The following is a 23747-nucleotide window of genomic DNA, read 5'->3' as shown; positions in this document are numbered from 1 at the left end:
AAGCCAGACACATTCAAACCCTCATAAATAAATAAATATTTTGACACTCAAAATTCAGTCATACTAATATTCACACAAGAGAAGAAATTAACCACATGGTGGTGCAGTGTGAAAATGCTGTGAAGCAAAATATTCAACCACCCAATTAAATGAAGTCTGTCGGCTTCCATCAGAATTACTCTCATTCATAAAGGCTGCCATTATTTAGTTGAGACGGTCTTCCAACAATATTTATTATTGTTCTATCCCCATCACCCTCCAAATCTCACCTCCATTTTTCATTTTCAATTTCATTTCTATTTATATATACATAAATAGGTGTAAAAAATGGGAGATTCTGTTCTGAAATTTGAGGTACAGCGGCCACCGGCGGCGGACTGGAAGCCGGCAGCGGCGCCGGCGTTGGTTGAAATGGATCGAAACAAGGCTTGATTATGAATCAGTGAAATTGACACACACACAGACGCTTTCATTATGAATCAGTGAAATCCGACGTGGCAGGCGCCCACAAAACTCTTTTAACAAACTCTCACCTTTCTCTCATTATTTCCACATTCCATTAAAAATTTAAAAACCCTCACTCGCATCTCCTCACCACCATGCGCCACCGCCACCCTCTGTCACCTGCTCCGGCGCCCCATCCCCAGCATCCTCCGTCTCCTTCTCCCAAATCCTCCGCGGTAACACAGCCACAGACAACGCCTTCTTCTTCCGCCTCGGAATTCGCTTCCCCGCCGCCGTCCAAGCTGCCGGTTGACTTCAGCCCGCCGCTGATCGCCATGGTCGTCATAATCGCCACGGCTTTCGTCATCATCACCTACTCGCGCCTCCTCTCTCGCCACTTCATCCACGCCTACCGCCGCTACAGGCGCTGGAGGCGGCGCCGGCGGAGGTACGTCCCGTCGTCGTCCGCCGGAGACATCGAGTCGCCGCCGTATATCTACGACCCGACCGACGCGTTTCACGTGCTCTCGCCGTACGGCCTCGACGAATCGATCATCAAAGGCATTCCTCTCTCCGTCTACACGCGGAAGAGCGGCTTCTACGACTGCGCCGTGTGCTTGCTGGAGTTCGAAGAGAACGACTACGTGCGTACGCTACCGGTTTGCTCACACGCTTTCCATGTCGACTGCATCGATATATGGCTTCGGTCGCAAGCTAACTGCCCGCTCTGCCGCGCCGGAATATTCCGTCCGGACTCACCGTTCACGCCGCTGATGGCGGCGAGGATCCGACCGAGCCTCGACGATATCATTATCGAGAGCACAATTTTGGAGCCTCTCTCTGAGATCTCGGCGGAATCGGAATCAGAAGCTGAAGCGGAAGCGGTTACAGAAGGAGAAATCACTCAGGAACCCTCACCACGGCGGAATAATCAATCAGAGGACAGGTTTAACCGCCGCGATTTTCTATTGAAGCGATCGTATTCGTTCGGATTCGAACGGAATTTAGGATCGGAGAGATTAGTGCTGGAGCCGGTGACATCCTCGCCGTGGCGGTACCGGATCGGCGGCGGAGGAGGAAGCGTGTGGAGCAAACGCCCCTCCCCGTTCAGCTCGCTGACGAAACATAGGGTTTTCTCATTCCGCTACTACCGCGGCATGAAATCCCCATTCTTCCGGCGGCGGAGCATCGGCAGCTTCTTCCCGCTCTCCGAGTCGAGCGCGCGCGCCGGCCTGTCGAGCGGCGGGTCGTCGCGGCGGACGAAATCGTTCGCCAGCCCGATGTTCATGCGGTCGTCGGCGGCGGCGGGAGCGCTTTTCTCGTCGAGCCGGCTGCGGAGCGGCGATCCGGAGGCGCTGCTCTCGCCGGAGAGATTCAGCAAACGGTGATGCGGGCGACACGTGGATGGCTGAGAATGAAGGCGCGAAAATTGCTGTGGAAAAAAAAGAAAAAAATAATGGAAAGAAAAGTCTCATGTGGGAAATTAATAGCGTGTCTGAAATTTCTGAAGGAGGCATTAAATGGAGGACCGCATTTAAACAATCGGGCTGTCTCTCCCACTATACCTGTACGTATTTGTATAATATACTTGTACATTTATTATTTTCTAGTTATTATACGATTCTTTTTCGTGATTGGTGGGAGAGGCTTACCAAGAATCATTAATGCTGAGTTCGTGTAGATCGGTGGGAATCGGAAGTCCGGCGGTGGAGGAGGAGGTGGTGGAAATCCGACAAATGGAAGTGGAGCACTAAAAATGGTTGTGTTTGAACGTTGAAATGAATGGGGCATGGTAGCACTAGCACTATATGGGGTGCTTTTTGGGGTCGAGTACAATTGTTGATCGAGACTAGGATGAATTGTGAAATTGGAATTTTGGGTATTGTAGGCAGTGGCGGATCTAGGGGGGGCGGAGGGGGCGGTCGCCCCCTCCGTGCGACTATTTTTCCCTTATCGGGATGTAAATTTACCATGTCCGCCCCCTCCGTTTGCCTCCGGCGACGCCCCGAACAATAAAAAAAATAGCCATGTCCGCACTAAACCAAGCTAATACTATATATTCCGCCCCCTCCATTTTCGGATCCTGATCCGCCACTGATTGTAGGGGGAAATGGGGTGAGTCACTAGTTGTGATGCTCAATTTTGATGATATTGTAATCATGCGGTTCAAATGAGAAGTGAGCACTTACCTTTTTATTTCTTTTCTCTTAGTTAATGGTTGGTGTAATGATTCTAGATGTTGATATATTTGTACTTTTACATGCAAAAGGTTAACACCACCAATTGAAAAAGAGGAAACGATGAGTTTATAGGAACAACTTATGCAAAAAGATAAATTCTTTGAGATTTAAAAAATCTACTTTCCTAAAAACAAATCTTTGATAATATCTAAGTTTATAGTAGGATAACAAACACTGTACACAGGAATTAGGATTGAAAGTGTCTATTAAGTGCTACACTATAGTTTTAATCTTCAATTTGAGGTCATTAGTTGGTCAAGAATTTAGATGAATTGGCATGCAGAGGAGGCATACGTGGCACTAGTAATGAAGTTGTTGGTGCATTTGTGGACAGGCAGTCATAGGATAATTAAGTAGGTAGTATAGCTAATTAGCAAATAATTTACCGTCATTTGCCATGAATAGAATTTTAATGAATTTAATATTAATTTATTCATTTTTAAAAATAATTGAAAATGTATTTTGAGATGATAAACGGTAATCCCTCCATCTCTCACAAAAATAGGATTTTTAGGATTACACGAGTTTTAAAGTAGAAAAAAATATAATTGCAATATTAGTAGTGGAGAATAGAATTCACCTCATTAGAAGGAAATTTTTTAACTCAAAATAGAAGTGATCATTTTTATGGGACGAATAAACATGGAAAGAGTCTCTATTTTTAATTTTTATAAGACGGAGGAGTCCTAATTAAAGATTCCATAATATAGAGAACAAAAAGTTTTATCATTTATGGTAAATAATACAGGTCCATATAAGTTTGAAAAAAATAAAATGAGTACATCATAGGCGCGTGCACAGTGTGAGTACATCTCTAATTCGTGAAATAATATAAAACATAAATAATTATTTACAAAATATTTATTTATTATTTTTTTTATTGAACACCATCGAGCATAGTCAATCGAACCCACAAAACGCGCATGTCTTTTTCCTCAAGTTTTAAAAATATGTATGATCAACATTTAGCAACTCTAACTACTCATTAGAATACGACAATAACTAATTATAAATCTTGAAATTGGTTTTCAATATTGTTACAGAGCACATATTTTCGAAGGGGGCTAAAAATAAATATGGCCATGGTCCACCTACCTAAATTTTCAGCTATGTTGAATGTACTTAAAACTTCATTAATAATAATTTGATGTCAATAATCTTGTAACATTGCACAATACTACTATACATTAGTTGCAACCAAGAGCTTGTTCACAATTCTGGTATTAACATAAAAAGACACAACTATGAACTTTATTTGTTGTAAAATTATGATGTTTGAGATCCTTTCAATGATGCATGCTAATTCAATTTACAGCTATGGCACTATCATTACATACAAACATGTCTAATACAGTGATTCTAACGCATCACATAACTATACTAAAACGAATTGAATTTCAAGATATAGTACTATAGTAACTCCTATTATTAGTCTTATCTAATTTGCTCACTCATAAATGAGCGATATATTATTTCTTACCTAAATACTCTCCAACCAAAGTCCAATTATCATTAAAAATATGGGACAACAATATGCGTAAAACTTTTTTTTGTAGGGCTACAAAAGATGACAAGTTAGAAGACAGAATTGCAAAAATATTTAACGAAATTTGATTTATCATGAGAATAATGTAGAACAACCATGACAAATTACCTTATAAAAGTTTTGCAAAAAATTTGTTGGAAAATGTATGAAATGAATGTGACAAGTTTGTGTATTACTCGTAGCTAGTATTTATTAACTTGACAATAATTACATAACGGAAGTCAAGTAAAAAATAACGTTACTAAATAAGTTGCAGAAACTTAGTTTCTCTAAGCATGATTATAAAAGGAAGCATATTAGTATCTGATTTATGGAACTCTTTCCCACCAAACGAAATGAAATTCAAGCTTTAAAATTGAAATAGTTTTAATCAACACCAGAGATGAAGATAAGAAACTCAAATTAGTGTTATTTCAGTGGCATTAATGGGGAAAATGTTCAACCACCAACATAAATGAATTCAGTTGGGGAATCTCATCTGTAAAAGCCTCCCATTCATAAAGGCTGCCATTATTTAGCTGAGATGTCTTCCGCCATATTTATTACCGCTCCTCCAATTCCCAACTCTGTTTTCCCCACTTGTATGCAAAATGGAAGATTATGTGATGAAGGTCGAGGAAGGGCGCCCGGCGGCGGACGGGAAGCCGTCGGCGGGGCTGGCCTATCGCTGCATTTACGCAAAGGATGGGCTCATGGAAATTCCACCTGCACTCATTTCTCCATGGGATTTTTTCAGGTTGTCTAACATCTTCATGCACCTTCCACTCTCAACACCAGTTCCACTTGTATTATTTTTACTCTTTAACAATACTCATAATGTATGTGCAGTGAATCCGTTAAGAAGTTCCCAAAAAACCCGATGCTAGGTCGCCGTCTACTCAAGGATGGAATGGTATCTCTAATATATGTCCAAATGCAATAAATAATTAAATATAAGTATAAATTGTCCCACAAAAATCGCTTAAGTTCGATGTCAATCACGCAACTTTTGAAAATTACCTATTACTATATCATAATTTTGATTTTTTACTCGATTGTCCCATAATCTTAGATTTAGAGCGTATGGTATGACAGATGTAAGTATGTAGACTATATAATAATGACTTTGTATAATACACATGTTTTTAATTTTTACACATTTACATGCTACGTTGATAAATTAAGACATGTAGCACAACAAATCTTTTTTTCTTTTGCCACGGAAAATTGATAAATATGTCAAAGTTATGATATAATTGGTCATTTTTAAAAAGTTGGGATCAGAAAACTTAGTGTTTTTTTGGGCAATTTTCCCTTCAAAGATAGTACGGAGTAATATTTTTTTAAAAATGGCAGGCGGGTGGATACAGTTGGCTAACTTACCAGCAAGTCTATGATACAACTATTGCCATTGGTTCTGCTATGCGACGCCGTGGCGTCAACCCTGTGAGTACTTCTTCTTTTCACGCTTCCTACATGTCATAAGTAATAGAAAAATGAGGTGGTAATAATGCTTTGGTTGTCTAGGGCGACAAATGCGGTATATATGGGGTTAACTGTCCTGAGTGGATCATGGCAATGGAGGTAGTAAAGCTCAAGAAATTTGATCATCTTATTAATATCGTTGTTCTCTTTTTTATAAATCTCGTTTTATCGTCTGCAGGCGTGTAATAGTCAGGCTATCACATATGTACCACTATATGATTCACTCGGTACGTTGCACATTTTTCTGCAAATTTTAGTAGGCAATGAAATGGCAATATGTTTGAATTCGCATATTGTCTGTGTTTGCAGGTGCAAATGCAGTGGAGTTCATTATCAACCATGCTGAAGTCTCCATTGCTTTTGTCCATGAAAGCAAATTTCCTGCTGTGAGTTCTTCTGTTGTATTCGCTTTTCATATCTATCTTACCATGTATATAATCTAAAAGCATAGTATTCTCATAACACTTGCCTTTTATAATGTTTAATGCTAAGAAAAGAGAATGGATTGTACCAAATTGTCTAATGTATGCATCTTTGTCCAGATACTTTCATGTCTCTCCAAATGTGCCTCAAATCTAAAAAGTAGGTGAATTCATGGCTTGTATGTATTTGCCTCAATTTGGCTCATGTAACTGAGACGTGGTTCATTTGTGAAGCTATTGTCAGCTTCGGAAAGGTTTCTGATAAGCAGAAGGAGGCAGCTGAAGAGCTAGGTGTCACTTGCTTCTCATGGGAAGAGTTTGCTCTATTGGTTAGTATGTCATCACAAAGAAATGCTTATAAGCGTAGATGCTATTATCTTGTGTGTAGCCAACCATCTGTCTGTTATTGCAGGGTGATTCAGACGGCGATCTTCCTCCTAAGAAGAAGACAGATACATTGACGATAATGTACACCAGTGGCACGACAGGGGAGCCAAAGGGGGTCATTCTATCAAATGGTGCTTTTATGTCTGAAGTCTTGTCTATGGATCAACTCCTCAGAGAGACAGACAAAGCTGTAAACGACATTTCTTCCTCGTCGATTCTTTTTAGCCTTGCTCTGTAGTATTGTATACTAAAAGCATGGATTCTACAGGGTACTGAAGAGGATGTGTACTTTTCCTTCCTTCCTCTAGCTCATATATTCGATCAAATCATTGAGACCTATTGTATCTACTCGGGCTCATCCATTGGGTTTTGGCAAGGGGTATGTCGATACTTGGGCTTACTTAATGTTTACACAATGTTTTGTACATTCAATGCCTCAGCTAAAGCTGCATTGCGTTGAACTCGCAGGATATTCGTTTCTTGATTGAGGATCTTGTCGTCTTAAAGCCAACTATATTCTGTGGTGTTCCTAGAGTTTTTGACAGAATATACACAGGTAACGTTTCATTTTCCGACATGTAGTTGGATTAAGATCGAGGAAGCATTTTTCTCAAATGGCGTTTTGCAATTTCTTGGTGTGTGCATCAGGCATCATGGATAAAATCTCAGCTGGTGGCTCACTGAAGAAGTCACTTTTCCAGATTGCATACAACTAGTAGGTGTTATTTCCACGCTTAAATCATTTACTTTTATCCCTTTTCCTACTGAATCTGAGGGATGATGAACAAATGTTTCACAGTAAACTGAGGAATCTGGAGAAAGGGCTCAAACAAGAGGAAGCATCTCCGCTTTTGGACAAGCTCGTTTTTGATAAGGTTCTCATGCTAACTTTCTTGAAGTTCGCCTACATTGTCCAGTCAGTTTTTTTCTCAAATTTGGTCAGTTTTATTTCAGATTAGACAAGGATTTGGTGGACGTGTTCGTCTCATTCTATCGGGAGCTGCACCTTTACCTAAGCACATTGAGGAGTTCTTGAGGGTGACTTGCTGCTGTGTCTTGTCACAGGGCTATGGTATGTGTTGTTTTGCTAAACTTACAGCTTTAGCCTTTCGTTTCCTCTCCTCGGATGATGAAGCAATGCTTAAACTTTTCATGCATTTCGTAGGCCTCACAGAAAGTTGTGGAGGGTGTTTCACATCTATAGCCAACGTATTCCCTATGATAGGCACAGTGGGGGTTCCTATGACCACGATCGAGGCAAGACTCGAATCTGTGCCTGAGATGGGATATGATGCTCTCTCTGTCGTTCCCAGAGGTGAAATTTGTCTTCGGGGAAACACCTTATTCTCTGGCTACCATAAACGCCAAGATCTCACGAATGAGGTGCTCGTTGATGGTTGGTTCCACACAGGTACACTTCTTTCTTCAACCATATATACAGACACACGCACACGATTACAAAGCTACGGGTCTCATTCATGATACCGAAAAAATGCAGGTGATGTTGGTGAATGGCAGCCTAATGGAGCGATGAAGATCATAGACAGAAAGAAGAATATATTCAAGCTGTCACAAGGCGAATATGTTGCTGTGGAAAGTCTCGAAAGCACCTACTCACAATGCCCTCTCATTACATCGGTAAGTCAAAACATCGCCCTATTTCAACAATTTGTTACTCAGGGGCAGGGGCAGACACCCCCTTGTTGTTGGTTGAACTAACTGCAGTCATTTTTGGGAGTAGATTTGGGTGTATGGCAACAGCTTCGAGTCGTTCCTAGTGGCTGTGGTGGTGCCGGAGAGAAAGGCACTTGAAGATTGGGCAGTGAATAGTGAAGAGAAAGGAGATTTCACGCTCCTGTGCAATAATCCGAAAGCAAGAAAATATATTCTGGACGAGCTCAACAAAACGGCGAAACAACATAATGTACGCTCACCAAGTCTGATTTACTCTCTGATTGTAAAGCTTCCACACTTGTCACTTACATTACATACGCTGTTTGTGTTTCTTCAGCTCCGCGGCTTTGAAATGTTGAAGGCCGTTAGCCTAGAGCCTATTCCTTTCGACATTGATAGGGACTTGATCACTCCAACGTTCAAGCTTAAGAGGCCACAGCTGCTCAAGCATTACAAGGTAAGTCTTGCCGAATTGTTCTGTCGCATGTTTTGTGAATGCGACATCTGATTGGTGCAATGTATGCAGGACTGCATTGATCAGTTGTACATTGAAGCTAAAGGTACAAAGTCATAGGAGCTGCGTCATCAACATTGTTGAAGATCTGTTGGTGTTTCTGTTTTGAGGAGGAAATGAAACAATTTCCCCAGCACTTTCTTATAAACTCGTTCTACCATGTGTTAAATATGTTTTTGAATACTTTGTTACATATATATCAAGGCTGAGAATAAATGGTTTTATATTATGAGACGATGTAGACAGATTCGGTTTATAAGGCGTTGGTAAAATTCAAACACCTTTTTCAATCTCTTCTGTTTATCGATCTGTCTAGTTATCATTCAACGCCCTACAGAGGCTCCACCATCTTGGGGCGGAGATCGAGGTGGTTGAGGAAGATGAGTGACTGTCACTCTTGTACCATTTATTCTTCCAGTTTTATTTGTACTTTTTCGGGAGCAATTCAAAATGAGTTCAAACTTTGTTCATTCCAAACAACCCTTCAATACAAACATAACAAATTAAACTGTGTTGGGTACACCAGCAATCAAGACAGCAACAGTTGTTTCCAAACATTGACACACACATCTCACACTGTCAGAACTGAAAACTGAAATGGCCTAAAGAATCCAAAGCACGAGTGCCCAAACAGGGTAAACAAAGAGGAGAAGGATCCCGATAGAGTTGGAGAGGCCATTGCTCTTGGTGAAGGAGTTCCTGAACCCTCCAGATGCTCGAATATGCTCCTGCAGCAAGTAACATCCGATCGCCAGGCAAATGAATAGTCCAATAATACCACCCCTTACGGTATCTGAAAAGAAGCTTGGAGCCACCACTAGGAGCAAGATCAGAGATCCAGGCAGTTCCAGCCAGTCTGCAGCAATGAGAGAGGGAGGGCGGGTCAAAAATCATACTCATGTTGGAAGATGCAAGGAACATAAATTTTGTAGTAGGAAAGGTGGATCTTACCTGGGAAATGCTTGGGAAAGAAGAGACGTAAGACAACGGCTATGAAAGCAATCCACATGCCAATCTCTCCGCTGCAACGTGATCGGCAAGAAAGTAGTAAATTAGTACATTAAAAGAGAAAAAACAGAAATAAGGGTTATATCGGGCAAGGACGAGTACCTTAGTATACCGAACAACCATGAGGGAAGACTGAGGTAAATGTATGGGATTAAGAGGGATGTGAGAATGTTGGTCTTCCAGTTTGTACGATCCAAGATTAGTAAATAACTGCACATGAATTCAGAGAAGAAACTTACAAGCTGGAAATGGATACAAGAAAATAACTAATACTACTACAACGTTTGCTGTTTCTGTTGTAAAGTAATGTGAGGTAAGATAGCAAATACTAGATCCAAACAGAAGGCAAGAAAGGATAGGTTTTCACTTATTTTATAGTATCATTATAATCAAAGCTAGCTTATTAGATGATGATGATTCTGGCTACCTTTTTACATGAATGAATCTTAGATGTGACTTGTTTTACCCCTTTCTGTTTCATTTTGTGATCCAACTTTTGTGTGGCTCTATCTGAAAAACAGCATATTGTATTTCACACTTTTGAGAATCTAAGATGAATATTAGTTCAGTTCCCCAATTAACGACCACCACCAATCAATTAGTACCTAACCTAATCAGTTCCCCAATTTATGTTTCTTTCGCAAGCTCGCTCCAAATCATCATGCTTAATCCACCATTTATCAATAAAACATATCATAACTACCGATATCTCTCAAGCAATTATTCCAAAACGGCAAAACCTAATCCAATCACCAAATAAATGATTCAACAAACAAAATCCAAACTTCCGGATCAAGGAAAAACAATCAAAATATGTGAAGTAAAAAAGGATGGAAGAGAAAACTAACATTGCGGCAAAACAAGCAACCCATTTGAGAAAGGAAGTCCCAAATCCAAGGCCACCTAGCTGGATGGCGTGATTGGCGAACTTCTTCATTGCAGTGCCGACATCATTGAGATCAGAAGTGAGCAACTCACTCGCTGCTCCCAAATCAGAATCAGTCTTCATTTTCAAATATCCCACCTTCCCACCCACCATACTGATTACCAGAATATTCAAGAAAAATTAATCAGATTGAACTGATAATTTCTGGATGAGTTAGCATTTATAAAAGGGAGTTGAAGAATAGCGGAGATATTAACAATGAGCGGCAAATCCGCCACGTGGATCTCAATTATTTGGGTAGATCATGGATGACACCAAAATCTTCACTGACAACTTTATGCCAGCTGCCCATTCTCTCTTCCTCATCTATTTTAAATAAATGGTCAAATTTATAAAAAAAATTATGAATTTTGGTTTAGTTCTTATGAATCTTTCAAATTTTAAAAAGTAGTTAATTAAGTATATTATAGTTTTAATATTTTTCTTAATTTAATTTTGAAAGAAAATTATGTATATTTTGGAAGCTAAAATACTTTAATATAATTTAAATATCATGGACTTGGAATTCAATATCATACACAAACTTTTCCAAATATAAATAAATGTAACTATTGATAAAAAAAATGTTAAAATTAGGATGTACTAATAGTTACTCCCTCCGTTTTATAGTAGTGGAGATATTTTTTTCGCAACGGAGATTAAGAAAAAGATGTGTAATATACTTAAATAAAAATATAATAAAGTATGAGAGATGAAAAAGTAGGAGAGAAGAAAGTAAGAGTGGGGGAAAAGTAAGCGAGAAGAAATGTGTTGATTTTTACTAAAAGTATAAATTATTTTATTATCATGGAATGTATTAAAATGACAAAATGACAATATTATTATGAAACGGATGGAATAGTATTTTTAAAGTTGTTGTATTAGTAATTTAACCAAATTTCAGAAGTACTTACTAGCTTTTCTGACAATTTGTCCTAAGTAAATTCACTTCATTTTCAATAAAAAGAAAATTCGGTGAACCGTCGCAATCATATTTTAGTTGGAATTTTCAATTTAATTAAAATTTTACTATAATTAGTGATTAGAATTTAATAGAAATTGGACCTATTTTTTGGTACCTGATAATGGAATTGCAAATTGCGATTTTGAAAGCGTAATTAATATTTGACCAACGAAGTTGGAAAATGTGATGCTTTTCTTAAATAAATAGATATTATTTGGATGATAAGCACATGCATGATTTTTAAGCGACATGTTGAAGATTAAGAAGCTTACGTGCACGAGACAACTTTAAGATATAGTGAATCATCACTGTTTCAACCTACAATTGTTTATTTTAATATTAAAACTGGATTCTTGTAACTGATTTTAGTAATCAAATAAGTGTTTTTAAGTTGAAATTTAGGAAGTTGAACATTGGCATGTGTCACATACTAGTGCAAGGAAGTGGCCAAGTGGGCCCATGTCCCTATCAAACCATTGAATTAATGCAATAAAAATTGGCTAATGGGCCGTCACACTCATTTAGTCCCGTTCTTAATTTCTTATCACTAATTGGGCCATTTTAAATCACCATTTATTTCTAATACAGGGCCCTATATGATTAAATGATAATGATGTACTTACAAGAATAACCATTGAACTATTGTTTATTATCTGGCATTGCCATTCTTAAAGTACCTTTATTTTGCATTTATAGGGCTATAAAATTTAAACGTTAATAAGTATAAATTGCATTATTTTTTATGAAAAAAATGAAGAGATGAGACTACAAACAGTGAAAAAAAAATTAAAAATGAAGGAAAAAAGTAGATTTAAGCCCATGAATAACATATGAGGATAAAAATTTGCCTCTATATTTTGGGTATAGCTGATTAGGGTTGGGTTATAGAATTAGTTTTAGTATTGAATTTCAAAATTTTAAACCGATGTACGTCGAACCCACCCCAGAATTAGTGTGCAAGCTTGAGACTGAGAGAGAAAACACATGGAGAAATTGTGAAGACGAAGATTAATTGTTATTGGGTTTGTGCATATATTTTTCAAATATTGGGCTTAGCCATTAATGAAAGCCCAGTCGCCCGCCAAGTGTTAGCTCCCTAGTCTCTATTCACTTTAGCCCACTAACTTTCAAACCAAACATATCCTCTCCTCTCTCTATTACTTTACAATTTTAAATTATTATCGTTATAGGATAAAACTATGTGCAAATCATCCGTAATCAGGGACGGATGCAGAAAAAAATATGATTGGGGGCTGTAATTTCTAAATTTTATTCTAAAGTTATATTTTGGGTGTTTTAGATCATTTATAAGGGCTTTTATATAATAATTTACATTAAATTTAAATAAATTTTAAAATTTTATAAAAGAAAATAGTTTAAAAAATATTTTTATTAAGGGATTTAGCCCTACCCTATTTCTACATGGGTCCGCCCATGTTCGTAATTGTTCTATTATGAACAAAGTACCAGTATGGAGCATATCAAAAGTGTGACCATATATCACAAACATAATATCTAAAAAAAGTAAGGAATGGTACTGAATCGTGAATGTCAAGTGTCCTAATTAATACGCTAATATTTCAATTTTTATTCAAATTGTTAACTAAGAAAGAATTAATGTTGTAATAAAAGAGAATTTTTCAAAATATATTGATAACGAGATTATTCTTCAGCGATTTCACAACATGGCATTCCGTCAAATATAATTGAATGTTTAAATAATATTGTTATTTACAATTTCGGCATTAATTTATTTAAATTTCTAGTGTATGTAAGTGGTGACTGGTGAGCAACATCATTGTAAAAATCAAACTCCAATATTCAGTGTATTAGTAAGAATTATAAATTGGATGTCAGATATTTGGCAACAACAATAAAAAAACGAAAAGAAAGAATAACGTCATAAAATCGAGAGATTGCCTACCAAAGAGGAAAAGTGTATTATAATTCTAAGACATGCTTAGTCTCTTGATTGTCTTTCTAATTATAAATACATACATCCTATAATTTGGTAGATGTGTATATAAATTATTAATATTCTAGTAGAGCTACAAGATACGTCAGTGGCGGATCCAGAACCCGAAAATGGCGGGGGCGGAACTTATATTTAAATATTAAATATTTAATTTAATATTATTTTTAATAATAAAATAAATAAATATTATATTAATATTTAAGTAGCACTACTGCACTAGCTTCATTAATAAAATATAAACATGCTTCAGCTTGCAAATATATATTATTCATTTTAAAATAAAAATTATATAAATATAAACATGCTTTAGCTTGCAAATATGTATTATTCATTTTAAAATATAAAATTAGTGTAAATATATGTACATTTAAAATCACTGTAAATATTATATACAAAAGTGATATAAGTAGAGCACTAAATATTTATATTTCAAAAATATTTAAAATATTTATTTTGTTACATAGAGAATAATTAAGATGCATGGATCAAATTTTAAGTACTTTAGGATAAAAAAGACTTTAACACAAAATTAAAAATGATTTTAACTAAAGAATAAATATAACACATAATATATGCAACTTAGTAGTATTTAAAGGTATTATTTTGATAATAAGAAGAAATATGAATTGATAAAATAAAAAATGAAAAATGAAAATAAATATGTTTTTGTTGAGGATTGAACCCTAGACATCTTAATTAAAAATCCAACAACCAAATCATTGGACTACTACATTTTATATGACATTTATTGAAAATAAAAATATTTCTACACTCTACGGAGGGGGCGGATATCCTATTTTCGGATTGATTCAATGAAAACTTTAGGCTCTCCGGACGGTCGGGTAGGGGCGACCGCCCCCACCTGCCCCCACCTGGATCCGCCACTGAGATACGTGTCACCTGCGATTGTTATAAAAGGTTAGCTTGAAACTTTTTAAGCCGACATTAGGTGTAATACACATTTTTTTTCTTAAGGTAGGTGTGTTATATTAAAGCAAGGATAAACTTTCCACTGGTTTTCTTCCTTTATGTATTAAATAAACATTTAATATATTGGAACACAATCTTCTACGTGTCTTTATTTTAGTATGATATCTACACGTTACTTAATTTTGAAACCAAGTCAATACTATTCCGTTCAATTTAGTGGAATGATATTGCTCCGGAAATTAGAAATAATCATGTAATATTTTTTTTATCTCAATTAAACAAACCATATTCGATGGTCTCGATTTAGAAAAATTTAGTGGAGTATTTCAAAATCATAAAATTCTATCATTCGAAAAGTGTTTTAAATGATTACTCGGAAGTAGGCCAATTTGGAATATATACCCGTGGCCATGTAGAATTAGACCAACTATGTTTAATATTCTATAGAGGGGGTGTATTCATTTTCTTTTTGTTTCTTTTGTTCTTTGTTCTTTTTAATCTCAGCCCCACGATTTTGCCATCCGACGGTTAGATTGGTGCCACGTGTCATTTAATAATGCAGATTTTTAGTTGAATAATGCACACCGACTAATAATGCACCATTATAGTGTAATAATGCAGATTTTCAGTTGAATAATGCACACCGACTAATAATGCATCATTATAGTGTAATAATGCAGATCATCTGAACCATTGATAAATTTTATTACTAAGGAGTAGTACTATCTTTCCACGGATTGGTTATTTATGTTTGGAGAAGGAATATACAATTGACGAGGTATCCGTATTTATTTAAATGCTCTATGTCATGTTAGATATATAATATGCAAACCTGTCGCTATAAAAATCATTATGCCAAAAAATATTTAAAAAAAAGAAATAATTTTTATATTTAGAAATATCTAAAAAGACAAGAGAAATAGGGAAATCATTTTGTTGAAAGTACAATATATAATAAGCAAAGTTACGGCCTTGAACGTTAAAAGAATTACTCCCTCCGTCCCAAGCTACTCGCACTTATTTCCTTTTTGGGCGTCCCAAGTTACTTGCACTCTTTCCATTTTTAATTAACACATGTCCCCTAGCAACTTACGTATCTTATCAATTAAATATTTAAGCAAAAATGACATCGTTTACTAATAATAGTGTAATTCCATTATATTAGTATTAAGTGTTTCCCATCTCCAGGAATGACTACTCATATGAATTCCTACGCAATTAAAATTTAACAAATCAAATTTGAAATTCCCATCCTTCGTATGATTATCAGTCTCAAAAAATTCTTTAAAATAACAGTGAAAATCAATCTCTTTAATCCACATTTATTTTTTTGTGCTATTTATACATTTAATTTCATTTAGTACATTAAAAACTGTGATGGACATTATTGTTTTTTATAAGAGTAAAGGGTCCTAAACATATGTCAATTTTACAATTTTGGTCATAAACTTTATCTTTTAAATTTTTGCATCCTGAACATTTTAAATCGGAACACAATTGGTCCCAGATTAACTGTTCCGTTAGTTTTTAAAGGTCAACAGATCTAATCCCGATTTTGACCAAATTAGACTGTTAATTATTACTATGATTTTTTTACTCCCTAATTATTTCCTTAATTATTCTCCCTCCCCCCACCCACCCCATAACTGTCGTCGATCTCTCCAACAAAAACGAAAACGAGATCCCAATTCGCTGCTGACTTCCACCGTGAAGAACAGCCCCGTTACACTCCATCAAAGATACGATCTTTATTTATTTATGTTTGATTCTTGATTCGGGTTGCTTCGATCTATTTGATTGAATCCAGTTATTAGTTGAGTTTGGGCCTCTTTTGAATTCGAATCGTGATCTACAGATTATGCAAATTGGTGTGCTAGAATGAAGAGATGAGAACTTGGTGTTGGGAATGAGTTAATACCTGTGGCTTGTTGCAAGATTTGACAAAAAGTCTCCCAAACTTTCACGTCTCGTTTTCTAGTTTGCTTGAGGAATTGGAGAGAGCGTGTAACTTATGTGCATATTGCAGAGAAAACAATTTGATCGTGTAATTTGACTAATGTATTTTAATTGATTGTGTAGCCCACATTTTAATAAATGAATATTTATTAAAATAATTAATGAAATAATTAGGGAGTAAAAAAATTATTATTAACAATCTAATTTGGTCAAAATCGGGATTAGACCAGTTGACACTTAAAAACTAGCAGAACAGTTAGTCCAAGACCAATTGTAATCTGATATGAAATGTTCATGAAGTAAAAATTCAAAAGATAAAGTTTAAGATCAAAATCGTAAAATGGACATATGTCCAGGATCAATTTTGGCCTTTACTCTTTAAATAAATATGTAGATAAGATTGAAAACGTATAAAAAATGAGTAAAGGCCAAAAGTGGTCCTGAACATACGACGATTTTATGATTTTAGTCCAGAACATTATCTTTTGAATTATTTGGTCATTCACAATTGAAAATGGACCTGATTTAGTCCTTTTTGAACAACACCATTAAAAATTGACGGTTTCCTTTTGACCAAAATCATAAAAATTAAAGGTCAACGACTAAATTAGGAATTTTGACTGGATTATAGCTTAAATTAGAATTTTTAATTATTTTCTTATTTTTTAAAGATAAATTAAATTTCACTCTCTCTAAACACTCTCGTCGTTACTTGCCCCTTAAATCGACCCTCCCGCTGCCGCCGCCGCTCATTGATCTCTAATGGAAAGCAAAGGCGGTGCACCTTAAATCCACCTCCTGCCACTCTCGACCGCCAACGAGTCTCTCCTCTGCCACACCCACCAAATCACCTCCAATTCTTCCTTCATTGTCATGCCCTCCTGGTCCACCTCGCCCCTCCTCCCTTGCATCGGCACCAAGCCTGTCACTCACAACCCCAACAACAACCTCCAAAACTTGCCCGGAGTCCATTCAATTTCGCTCTCTTCAACTCCCACACCGACCAGCCCCTCGCGACGTGAACTCAAATTTCTGACGACACAACGCACTTCATCCAAGAAGAGGAGCTAGACTCCCCCTTTACGTCGCCGCTTCTCACTCTGATCTTAGTTCGCGCCGTCGCCAGCTCCGATTTTCGGTTGGTCAAAGTGCGGCCTCACCGGGGCTGTCGCTGCCTTCCATCTCTATCTCTCCTTTGTTGCTTATTTCCAAATTAAAAGAGAATTGGTCTCCCCAATTTAAATCTCCCCCAAACAGAGAGCTCAATTTCTCCTTCTATCTTCAATTTCTCCGTCTCGATGTCGCTTCTAAGATAATCTATTTTGTTTTTTATTTGTAGTTCTTACCTTTTTTGATATTCTTTTTTTTTTCCTTTCTGATTTAGATGTTCAAGCATTCAACAAAAAATTTGGAAGAACATATAGGAGTTAATTTATTTATTAAAAAAAAGCCTATTGGGACTTTGAACTATAAAAAAAAGAGGCGCTCTCAGAGAGAGAGAATTAGACATTTAAAAAATAAGGAAAAAACTAAATATTCTAATCTAAATTCTAACCTAGTCAAAATAATTTAAATAGCAGTTGACTGTTAATTTTTAACGGTGTTGTCAAAAAAAGGACTAAATTCAGCCCATTTTTATTTGTGAATGACCAAATAATTCAAAAGATAATGTTCTGGACCAAAATCATAAATTGTCGTATGTTCAGGACCACTTTTGACCTTTACTCTTTTTTATAATTTACATAAAAAACCAAACCTGATTTATTATTTTATTCATTTTATTTGAATGTATAGATTTAATGCCGTCCAAAAATTTTTTGAAGTATTAAAAATAAATATATAAAATAATATTATAGTGTTAACATGGATTAAAGAAGAGTGTTGCCACACATGACATATGCTATGGTACGTTAACATTTCTCATATTCAGTTAATAAATATTTTCGACCATTTACCATTGAAGATTAGATTAAATATAATTTTGATATGAAGATGGGTTGCAATTTTATGATAAGGCCCTTGACTAATATCAAAATTTGAGATAGCTCAATTATTATATTATGTAATGTAAAGAGATAAGATTGGAAAAATACCAGTGAAAATAATAATAGTCAACCATGGTATCACCATGCATGTATGTATGCTTACGTATATATTAGTGGACTTATGACTCTAACTAAAACATGCTAAACGTAGATATTATTCGATGAAATATTTACTAGGCCAATTAACTAGTTCAACTTAAATTATAGAAACTAAACTTATTCCATACACAATTAATTACTCCGAAAAACTAACCAGTAAGGATTGAGATCCATTAAATTTGAAGCTACAATTTAAATAAGTAGAGTGCATGCTAAGGTTCTCGTGTTTTCATTTTTATAACCAAATACCCAAATTAGAATTTGTAACTATTTAAGTGTTTAGTTAATTTTATAAGTATATAAAAAAAATAATTCAAAAATTCTCAAGAATGGTATAGACAGGATTAGTGTAGAGAATTATCAAAATAATCGAAGAATTATCAAAAATTCAAAAATAATTCAAAAAATAATTCAAAAATTCTCAAAAATTCTCAATAATTCAAATTATCAAAATAATTTATTTATTAAGACAATCTCACAATTAGACTAAATCAAATCATTCACTATAAAATACACAACCAAACAATCGAATCGGTAATGCCTGAATAAAAGTTAATATTATCAGTAATATCTAAAAGTAATACATGCAACTTACAAACTGAAAAGAAATTAACAGGTATGGTAATATTTGTGTTAATGATGTATTTCGGAGAATAATCCATTTGGCAAGATTGGTTGCAAATAGAAATGATATAAATAAAAATAATACCCCCTCCGTCCCAAGGAATATGACTCCTTCTTTGGGCGGTACGAGATTTTATACAGTTTTATTTTGTGTGTTAAGTAAAGAGAGTAAAGTAAAAGACTAGAGGATAATATAAAGATAATTTTTCCCCATTTTTAGTAATGGTGCGAATAAAGTATATTAGATTATGTATATAGTAAAGATATAATAATAAAATATTTTTATATAATATAACAATCATGCTAAAATTGCATAATTATGAAAGTAAGGATATGTTTAGCTAGTACAATGCTAACAATTTAAGTATTTTACTGATATATTTTAAAGCTTATAACATGTATGGGACAAACCTAATAATTTAGGATTTAATTCAATAATTTGCACCTTTAATTTATTGTCTGAATCAAAATTCAAACTCAGTTAGGTTAAGAGAATAGTGCATATATCCAAATATACAATACTAGTACTAATTAAAAGTAACCACTTAATGCATGCCTGCCAGCCAGCCCTAGGCAAATTAGGAGCAGCCTAAGCATTATTCTTATAAGTACCAATTAAAATCAAGCATAGCTATAAAATCTTTGAGGCTTAATTAGCTAATTTCGACATATTTATAGAATATATAAACTTCAATCAAATTCCTGTACATGGGCGCCTCGAGTGGAATTGGATGAACTAAATTAAATTTATGCTCGATATGTGTTGAAAGATATATGTAGACTAAATTTAAGATTTAACTTTTAATTGTTCATATAGATAAATGAATATAAGCTTAACTCATCGACAAGTTAATATATATTGTTGAGAAATAAGCTTATAATTTTGAAAACTAAGTTTAGAAATTAGAATCATTATTAGTTTATTATTTAAAATATGCACACTTTTAAGATCGGACCATATTGACAGACACATGAATATCAAAAGTAGCTAGTGGAATCTGTAGAAATCATGGAATAAAATATGTCGGTCAATGAATTTTGACCAAATAATAAATGTGACGAGACATCTAATTTTGTGAAATTAAATGATATAGCGTCGATCTACATTTTACGCAAATAAATGTAGTATATTCTCTTTCTCAAATGCGATTTCCGGTGAGTGAGAAATAGTTGATTAAAGTTGGGCATGATTAGCTTTTAATTAAAGCTTGGAGTTTGAGCTTAGGGAATAATTAACTAGTGTTAATTATCCCACATTGGAGAAGTGACACATCTTTTAATGTGCTTAAATTAAGTTACTTTATGTTACTTAATAATTATAGTGGACCAAGATGGGTGAAATAGCCCACACGCGCGCGCCGCCGCCCGCCCGAGCCCGTGGTCGTGGTCTCAGACTTGGATCTTGGGTGGTCTTTGGGTTCAGGTCTGGACCCGTAGTAATCTTTTTAGACCACCGTTGAGTCAGCAATCCAAGTGGCTTGACACGTCGTCAAGCGTGGCACAGTCAAAGCCTACACGGCTGCCACGTGAGAAATCCACACGTGAAAGGCATACTCCTGCCACAAGCTTGTAACCGCCGACGGTTACAAATGAGCCATGATGAGCCTTCAAGGCTTGGTTGACCCTGCATGGTGGCTTGACCTATAAATAGGCTAGCCATTCCACTGCATTTTACACAACATTCACAAGCATTTGCATCATAAGCTCTCTCTCTGCATTGTTTTCTGTCGAAAGTTCTGCCCTCTCCTCAATCCAGTTCGCCGGAGCTCTGTTGATTGCGGTGCTGCTTCACCAGAGACATAGCCGTTTTATCTTTGGAGACGACACGCCAAACCGAGAGCACTATCGGGGCATATCTCGTCTTGCAGAAAGAGACCTCCTCGACTCAGCTAAACAACTGTTCACGATTACTGTTTCGATTTCTCAATTGTAATTTCATTTCAGTTCAGTTTCCCCTCTTGTATTCCTTCTTTTGGGTTGTATTATGCCCGACTGTATCTCTTGTAATCTCAGAAACCAACCGCATCATATGTTATATTTGATCAAATCGAGTAGATTAATTACTATGCTCAAAAAGATATTATAATCAATTATGAAATTTTGCAATTCTACCAAATACAACCTCGCACAAGTCAAGAGTGTCATGTCACTTTTACCAAATTCGATAAAAATTTGAAAGATCTCATCTTTGTAATTGTTTGAATACACTCCTACGTTCGTGATTTTGTATAAATTCATTGAAGTTGGAACAAATTAAAGTCGATATTTGGATCTTTACTTAGTACTCCGTATTCATTTTGTATTTCATGACATTTTTTGGACAAACGATTAATATTATTTTCACACCAAAACATTGTTTTTCAAGGAAATAGCAATTACGTGTAACAATTATTCCGGCGCATGCATCTAAATTGTTAATACAATCATACAAATCAGCGCATCATACACACGTTTCGGTTTCAATTTGCAGAGCTTTGACTTTTTCAAACACCCTCACCCGTCTGCTTACGTCATCTCCAACAAGTCGTGGCGTCACTTGATTAGATGCCATCTCGGATCTGATAAAGTAAGTGAACGGGCAGGATCGAATTACGTGGCTCTGCAAACGACGTTCATTGGCCGGGGAGTACGCTGGCCCCACCGCCCTCGGCTTTTCGACGGTTGACGACTATGCATTATTTTCTCGGTAATTTGCTTGGCGCGTAAACAAAATGTGAAGCTTCTTTTGTCCGATGTTTCTATCTGTGTGTTTACCTAACTTTGAAATTATTGGAGTTGCATTTTGGGGACATTAATGCTGACGATTCACATTTGGATAATATGAACCTACAATTTGTTATGATATAGGAGTATCATTATTTTATTTCTCATAGTATACTCACAATCTAAGTTAATTTACCGTTAGTTCAATAAATGATACTCAATTCGTTCCTTAAATTTTATCATATTTTTCAATTTCTGTCTATTCCATAAAATTTGTCATATTTAACTTTTTACAATTTTTGATAATTTATTTCAACTCATATTTTATTATAAAACTAATATATAAAAATAAGACTAACTTTCTACTAATTTTTTCAACTCACTTTCCATTACATTTCTAAAAACTCGTACCCAGTCAAAGTGTGACAAAATTTAAGGGACGAAGGGTGTAGAACTTGCTAAACCATTTATATTTGAATGAAATTTTTTCTAGAAAAATAATTTTTTTTATTTGTCATTTAAAATTTGAAAGGGGAGTATAAGATTAATTTAAATCGAATCAAACATTAAATAATATTTATATTATATTATGTCGTTTTAGCAATATGATCCTAGTTTGTACTTTTGCAGTTTTTTAGTGCTCATAATGCAGCTCTTAACCATGTACTTGATATATAGTCTACCGATTATCCAAAATAATACTATTAATCAACCAATAGAACTAAACCAGCTATGCACGACCATATGTATTTATAATTAATACATACTGCTTATATTCATTGATATTGTAGTTGAAAGATTATTTGAGTTGATAACTTTATTAACTTATATGACATCAATGGTTGTGCTGGTTCATATGTTGAAAATTATTTATAACAAACGTAAACCTTGCCGCTCCAAGAGAAGTAAGATATCAAAGATTTATACTACTATATTAAGAGTGCCAATTAAATAATATGGCATCAAATATTGCATCCTCTACAGAAGCAGTAATTTAATTAATAAAATTAAACAGTCAACTTTCCAAATTGGAGATTAATTAAACCAATAATTCTCAAAAGTAGAGTAATGTCAAAGGTCAAGCGATTTTAAATAAATGATAAAAGTACACATTTTTATAATTTCATGATGACTCACTATATATTGTTTCCACGTGGATACTCTTCATTATTTTTACAATTGCTTTTTACTCTCTCCATCCCTAAAAGATTGTCCCAGTTCATTTTGTGCACTCGTTTTACAAAAATAATAATAAGTATGTAAAGTTGAAAGATAGTAAAATAAGAGAAAGAATAATGTACGTAACACTATTCTTTACATTATTCTCTTTTTTACTTTACTCTCTTTACTTTGACTATTTATTATTGTTTTTGCAAAACGAGTATGAAAAAGGAAATGAGACAATTTTCTGGGACGGAGGGAGTAATAGATATATTTAGATAATATAACAATTCATAATCAAGATGTGTTACTATCAATTAAGAATTGATTGAGAATCAATTATTAAGTTCAACGTAATTATTAACTCAATGTTAATGGTTAAAAATAATTATCAATCGTAAAATTTGAAAAATAAAATGAAAATTAACCTTTTACGAAGTTAACGAGGCAGATTAGTAGTAGTAATTAGTAATTCAATGAATCTTAATTGCAGTTTAGACCAATAGGCAATATGCAAACAAAATACTCCTTCGTGAGGTTCACGTATCCTCGCACCACGTGTTCCTCTATTACACCCTGGGTTTACCTACTTATTTTTCTCAAAATCAAAATCAAATCAAATCAAAATAATGTGTATAACTATATATATAGATACACCCCACATCC

At 35.2% G+C, this 23747-nt stretch overlaps 3 protein-coding genes across 3 annotated transcripts; 2 read left to right on the top strand and 1 right to left on the bottom strand.

Annotated features, from left to right (window-relative positions):
* LOC121750734 (RING-H2 finger protein ATL65-like) lies at window positions 1-2659 on the top strand. Its single transcript, XM_042145334.1, has 2 exons — window positions 1-2011; window positions 2126-2659. The coding sequence occupies exon 1, from the start codon at window positions 600-602 to the stop codon at window positions 1830-1832; it is 1233 nt and encodes a 410-aa protein (XP_042001268.1). The 5' UTR covers window positions 1-599; the 3' UTR covers window positions 1833-2011; window positions 2126-2659.
* Window positions 2660-4760: 2101 nt separating this feature from the next.
* LOC121752248 (probable CoA ligase CCL6) lies at window positions 4761-8981 on the top strand. Its single transcript, XM_042147221.1, has 19 exons — window positions 4761-4966; window positions 5059-5122; window positions 5566-5655; window positions 5737-5793; window positions 5873-5921; window positions 6004-6080; window positions 6237-6276; window positions 6351-6445; window positions 6529-6693; window positions 6772-6882; window positions 6972-7059; window positions 7152-7218; window positions 7303-7378; window positions 7458-7575; window positions 7669-7914; window positions 8002-8141; window positions 8245-8427; window positions 8515-8634; window positions 8704-8981. The coding sequence occupies exons 1-19, from the start codon at window positions 4821-4823 to the stop codon at window positions 8749-8751; spliced, it is 1980 nt and encodes a 659-aa protein (XP_042003155.1). The 5' UTR covers window positions 4761-4820; the 3' UTR covers window positions 8752-8981.
* Window positions 8982-9142: 161 nt separating this feature from the next.
* LOC121752249 (cold-regulated 413 plasma membrane protein 2-like) lies at window positions 9143-10788 on the bottom strand. The gene is made up of 4 exons (XM_042147222.1): window positions 10548-10788; window positions 9802-9909; window positions 9643-9713; window positions 9143-9547 (listed from the first exon to the last, which is right to left on the bottom strand). Exons 1-4 carry the CDS (start codon window positions 10736-10738, stop codon window positions 9294-9296), a joined length of 624 nt encoding a protein of 207 aa, XP_042003156.1. The 5' UTR covers window positions 10739-10788; the 3' UTR covers window positions 9143-9293.
* Window positions 10789-23747: the final 12959 nt, after the last annotated feature.

Source organism: Salvia splendens, chromosome 10 (genome assembly GCF_004379255.2).
Source record: "Salvia splendens isolate huo1 chromosome 10, SspV2, whole genome shotgun sequence".
Lineage (NCBI taxonomy): Eukaryota > Viridiplantae > Streptophyta > Magnoliopsida > Lamiales > Lamiaceae > Salvia > Salvia splendens.
This window is presented reverse-complemented; position numbering and strand designations above follow the sequence as displayed.

Bases quoted from the DNA above. Each gene is read 5' to 3' on its own strand.
- LOC121752249 (XM_042147222.1), bottom strand. From the start codon at position 10,738: ATGGTGGGTGGGAAGGTGGGATATTTGAAAATGAAGACTGATTCTGAT. The intron at 9,714-9,801 runs GTACTCGTCCTT...ATCACGTTGCAG, and splicing joins TGGTTGTTCGGTATACTAAG to CGGAGAGATTGGCATGTGGA. The intron at 9,548-9,642 runs GTAAGATCCACC...TCATTGCTGCAG, and splicing joins CTTTCCCAAGCATTTCCCAG to ACTGGCTGGAACTGCCTGGA.
- LOC121750734 (XM_042145334.1), top strand. From the start codon at position 600: ATGCGCCACCGCCACCCTCTGTCACCTGCTCCGGCGCCCCATCCCCAG.
- LOC121752248 (XM_042147221.1), top strand. From the start codon at position 4,821: ATGGAAGATTATGTGATGAAGGTCGAGGAAGGGCGCCCGGCGGCGGAC. The intron at 8,142-8,244 runs GTAAGTCAAAAC...TTTTGGGAGTAG, and splicing joins AATGCCCTCTCATTACATCG to ATTTGGGTGTATGGCAACAG. The intron at 8,428-8,514 runs GTACGCTCACCA...GTGTTTCTTCAG, and splicing joins AAACGGCGAAACAACATAAT to CTCCGCGGCTTTGAAATGTT.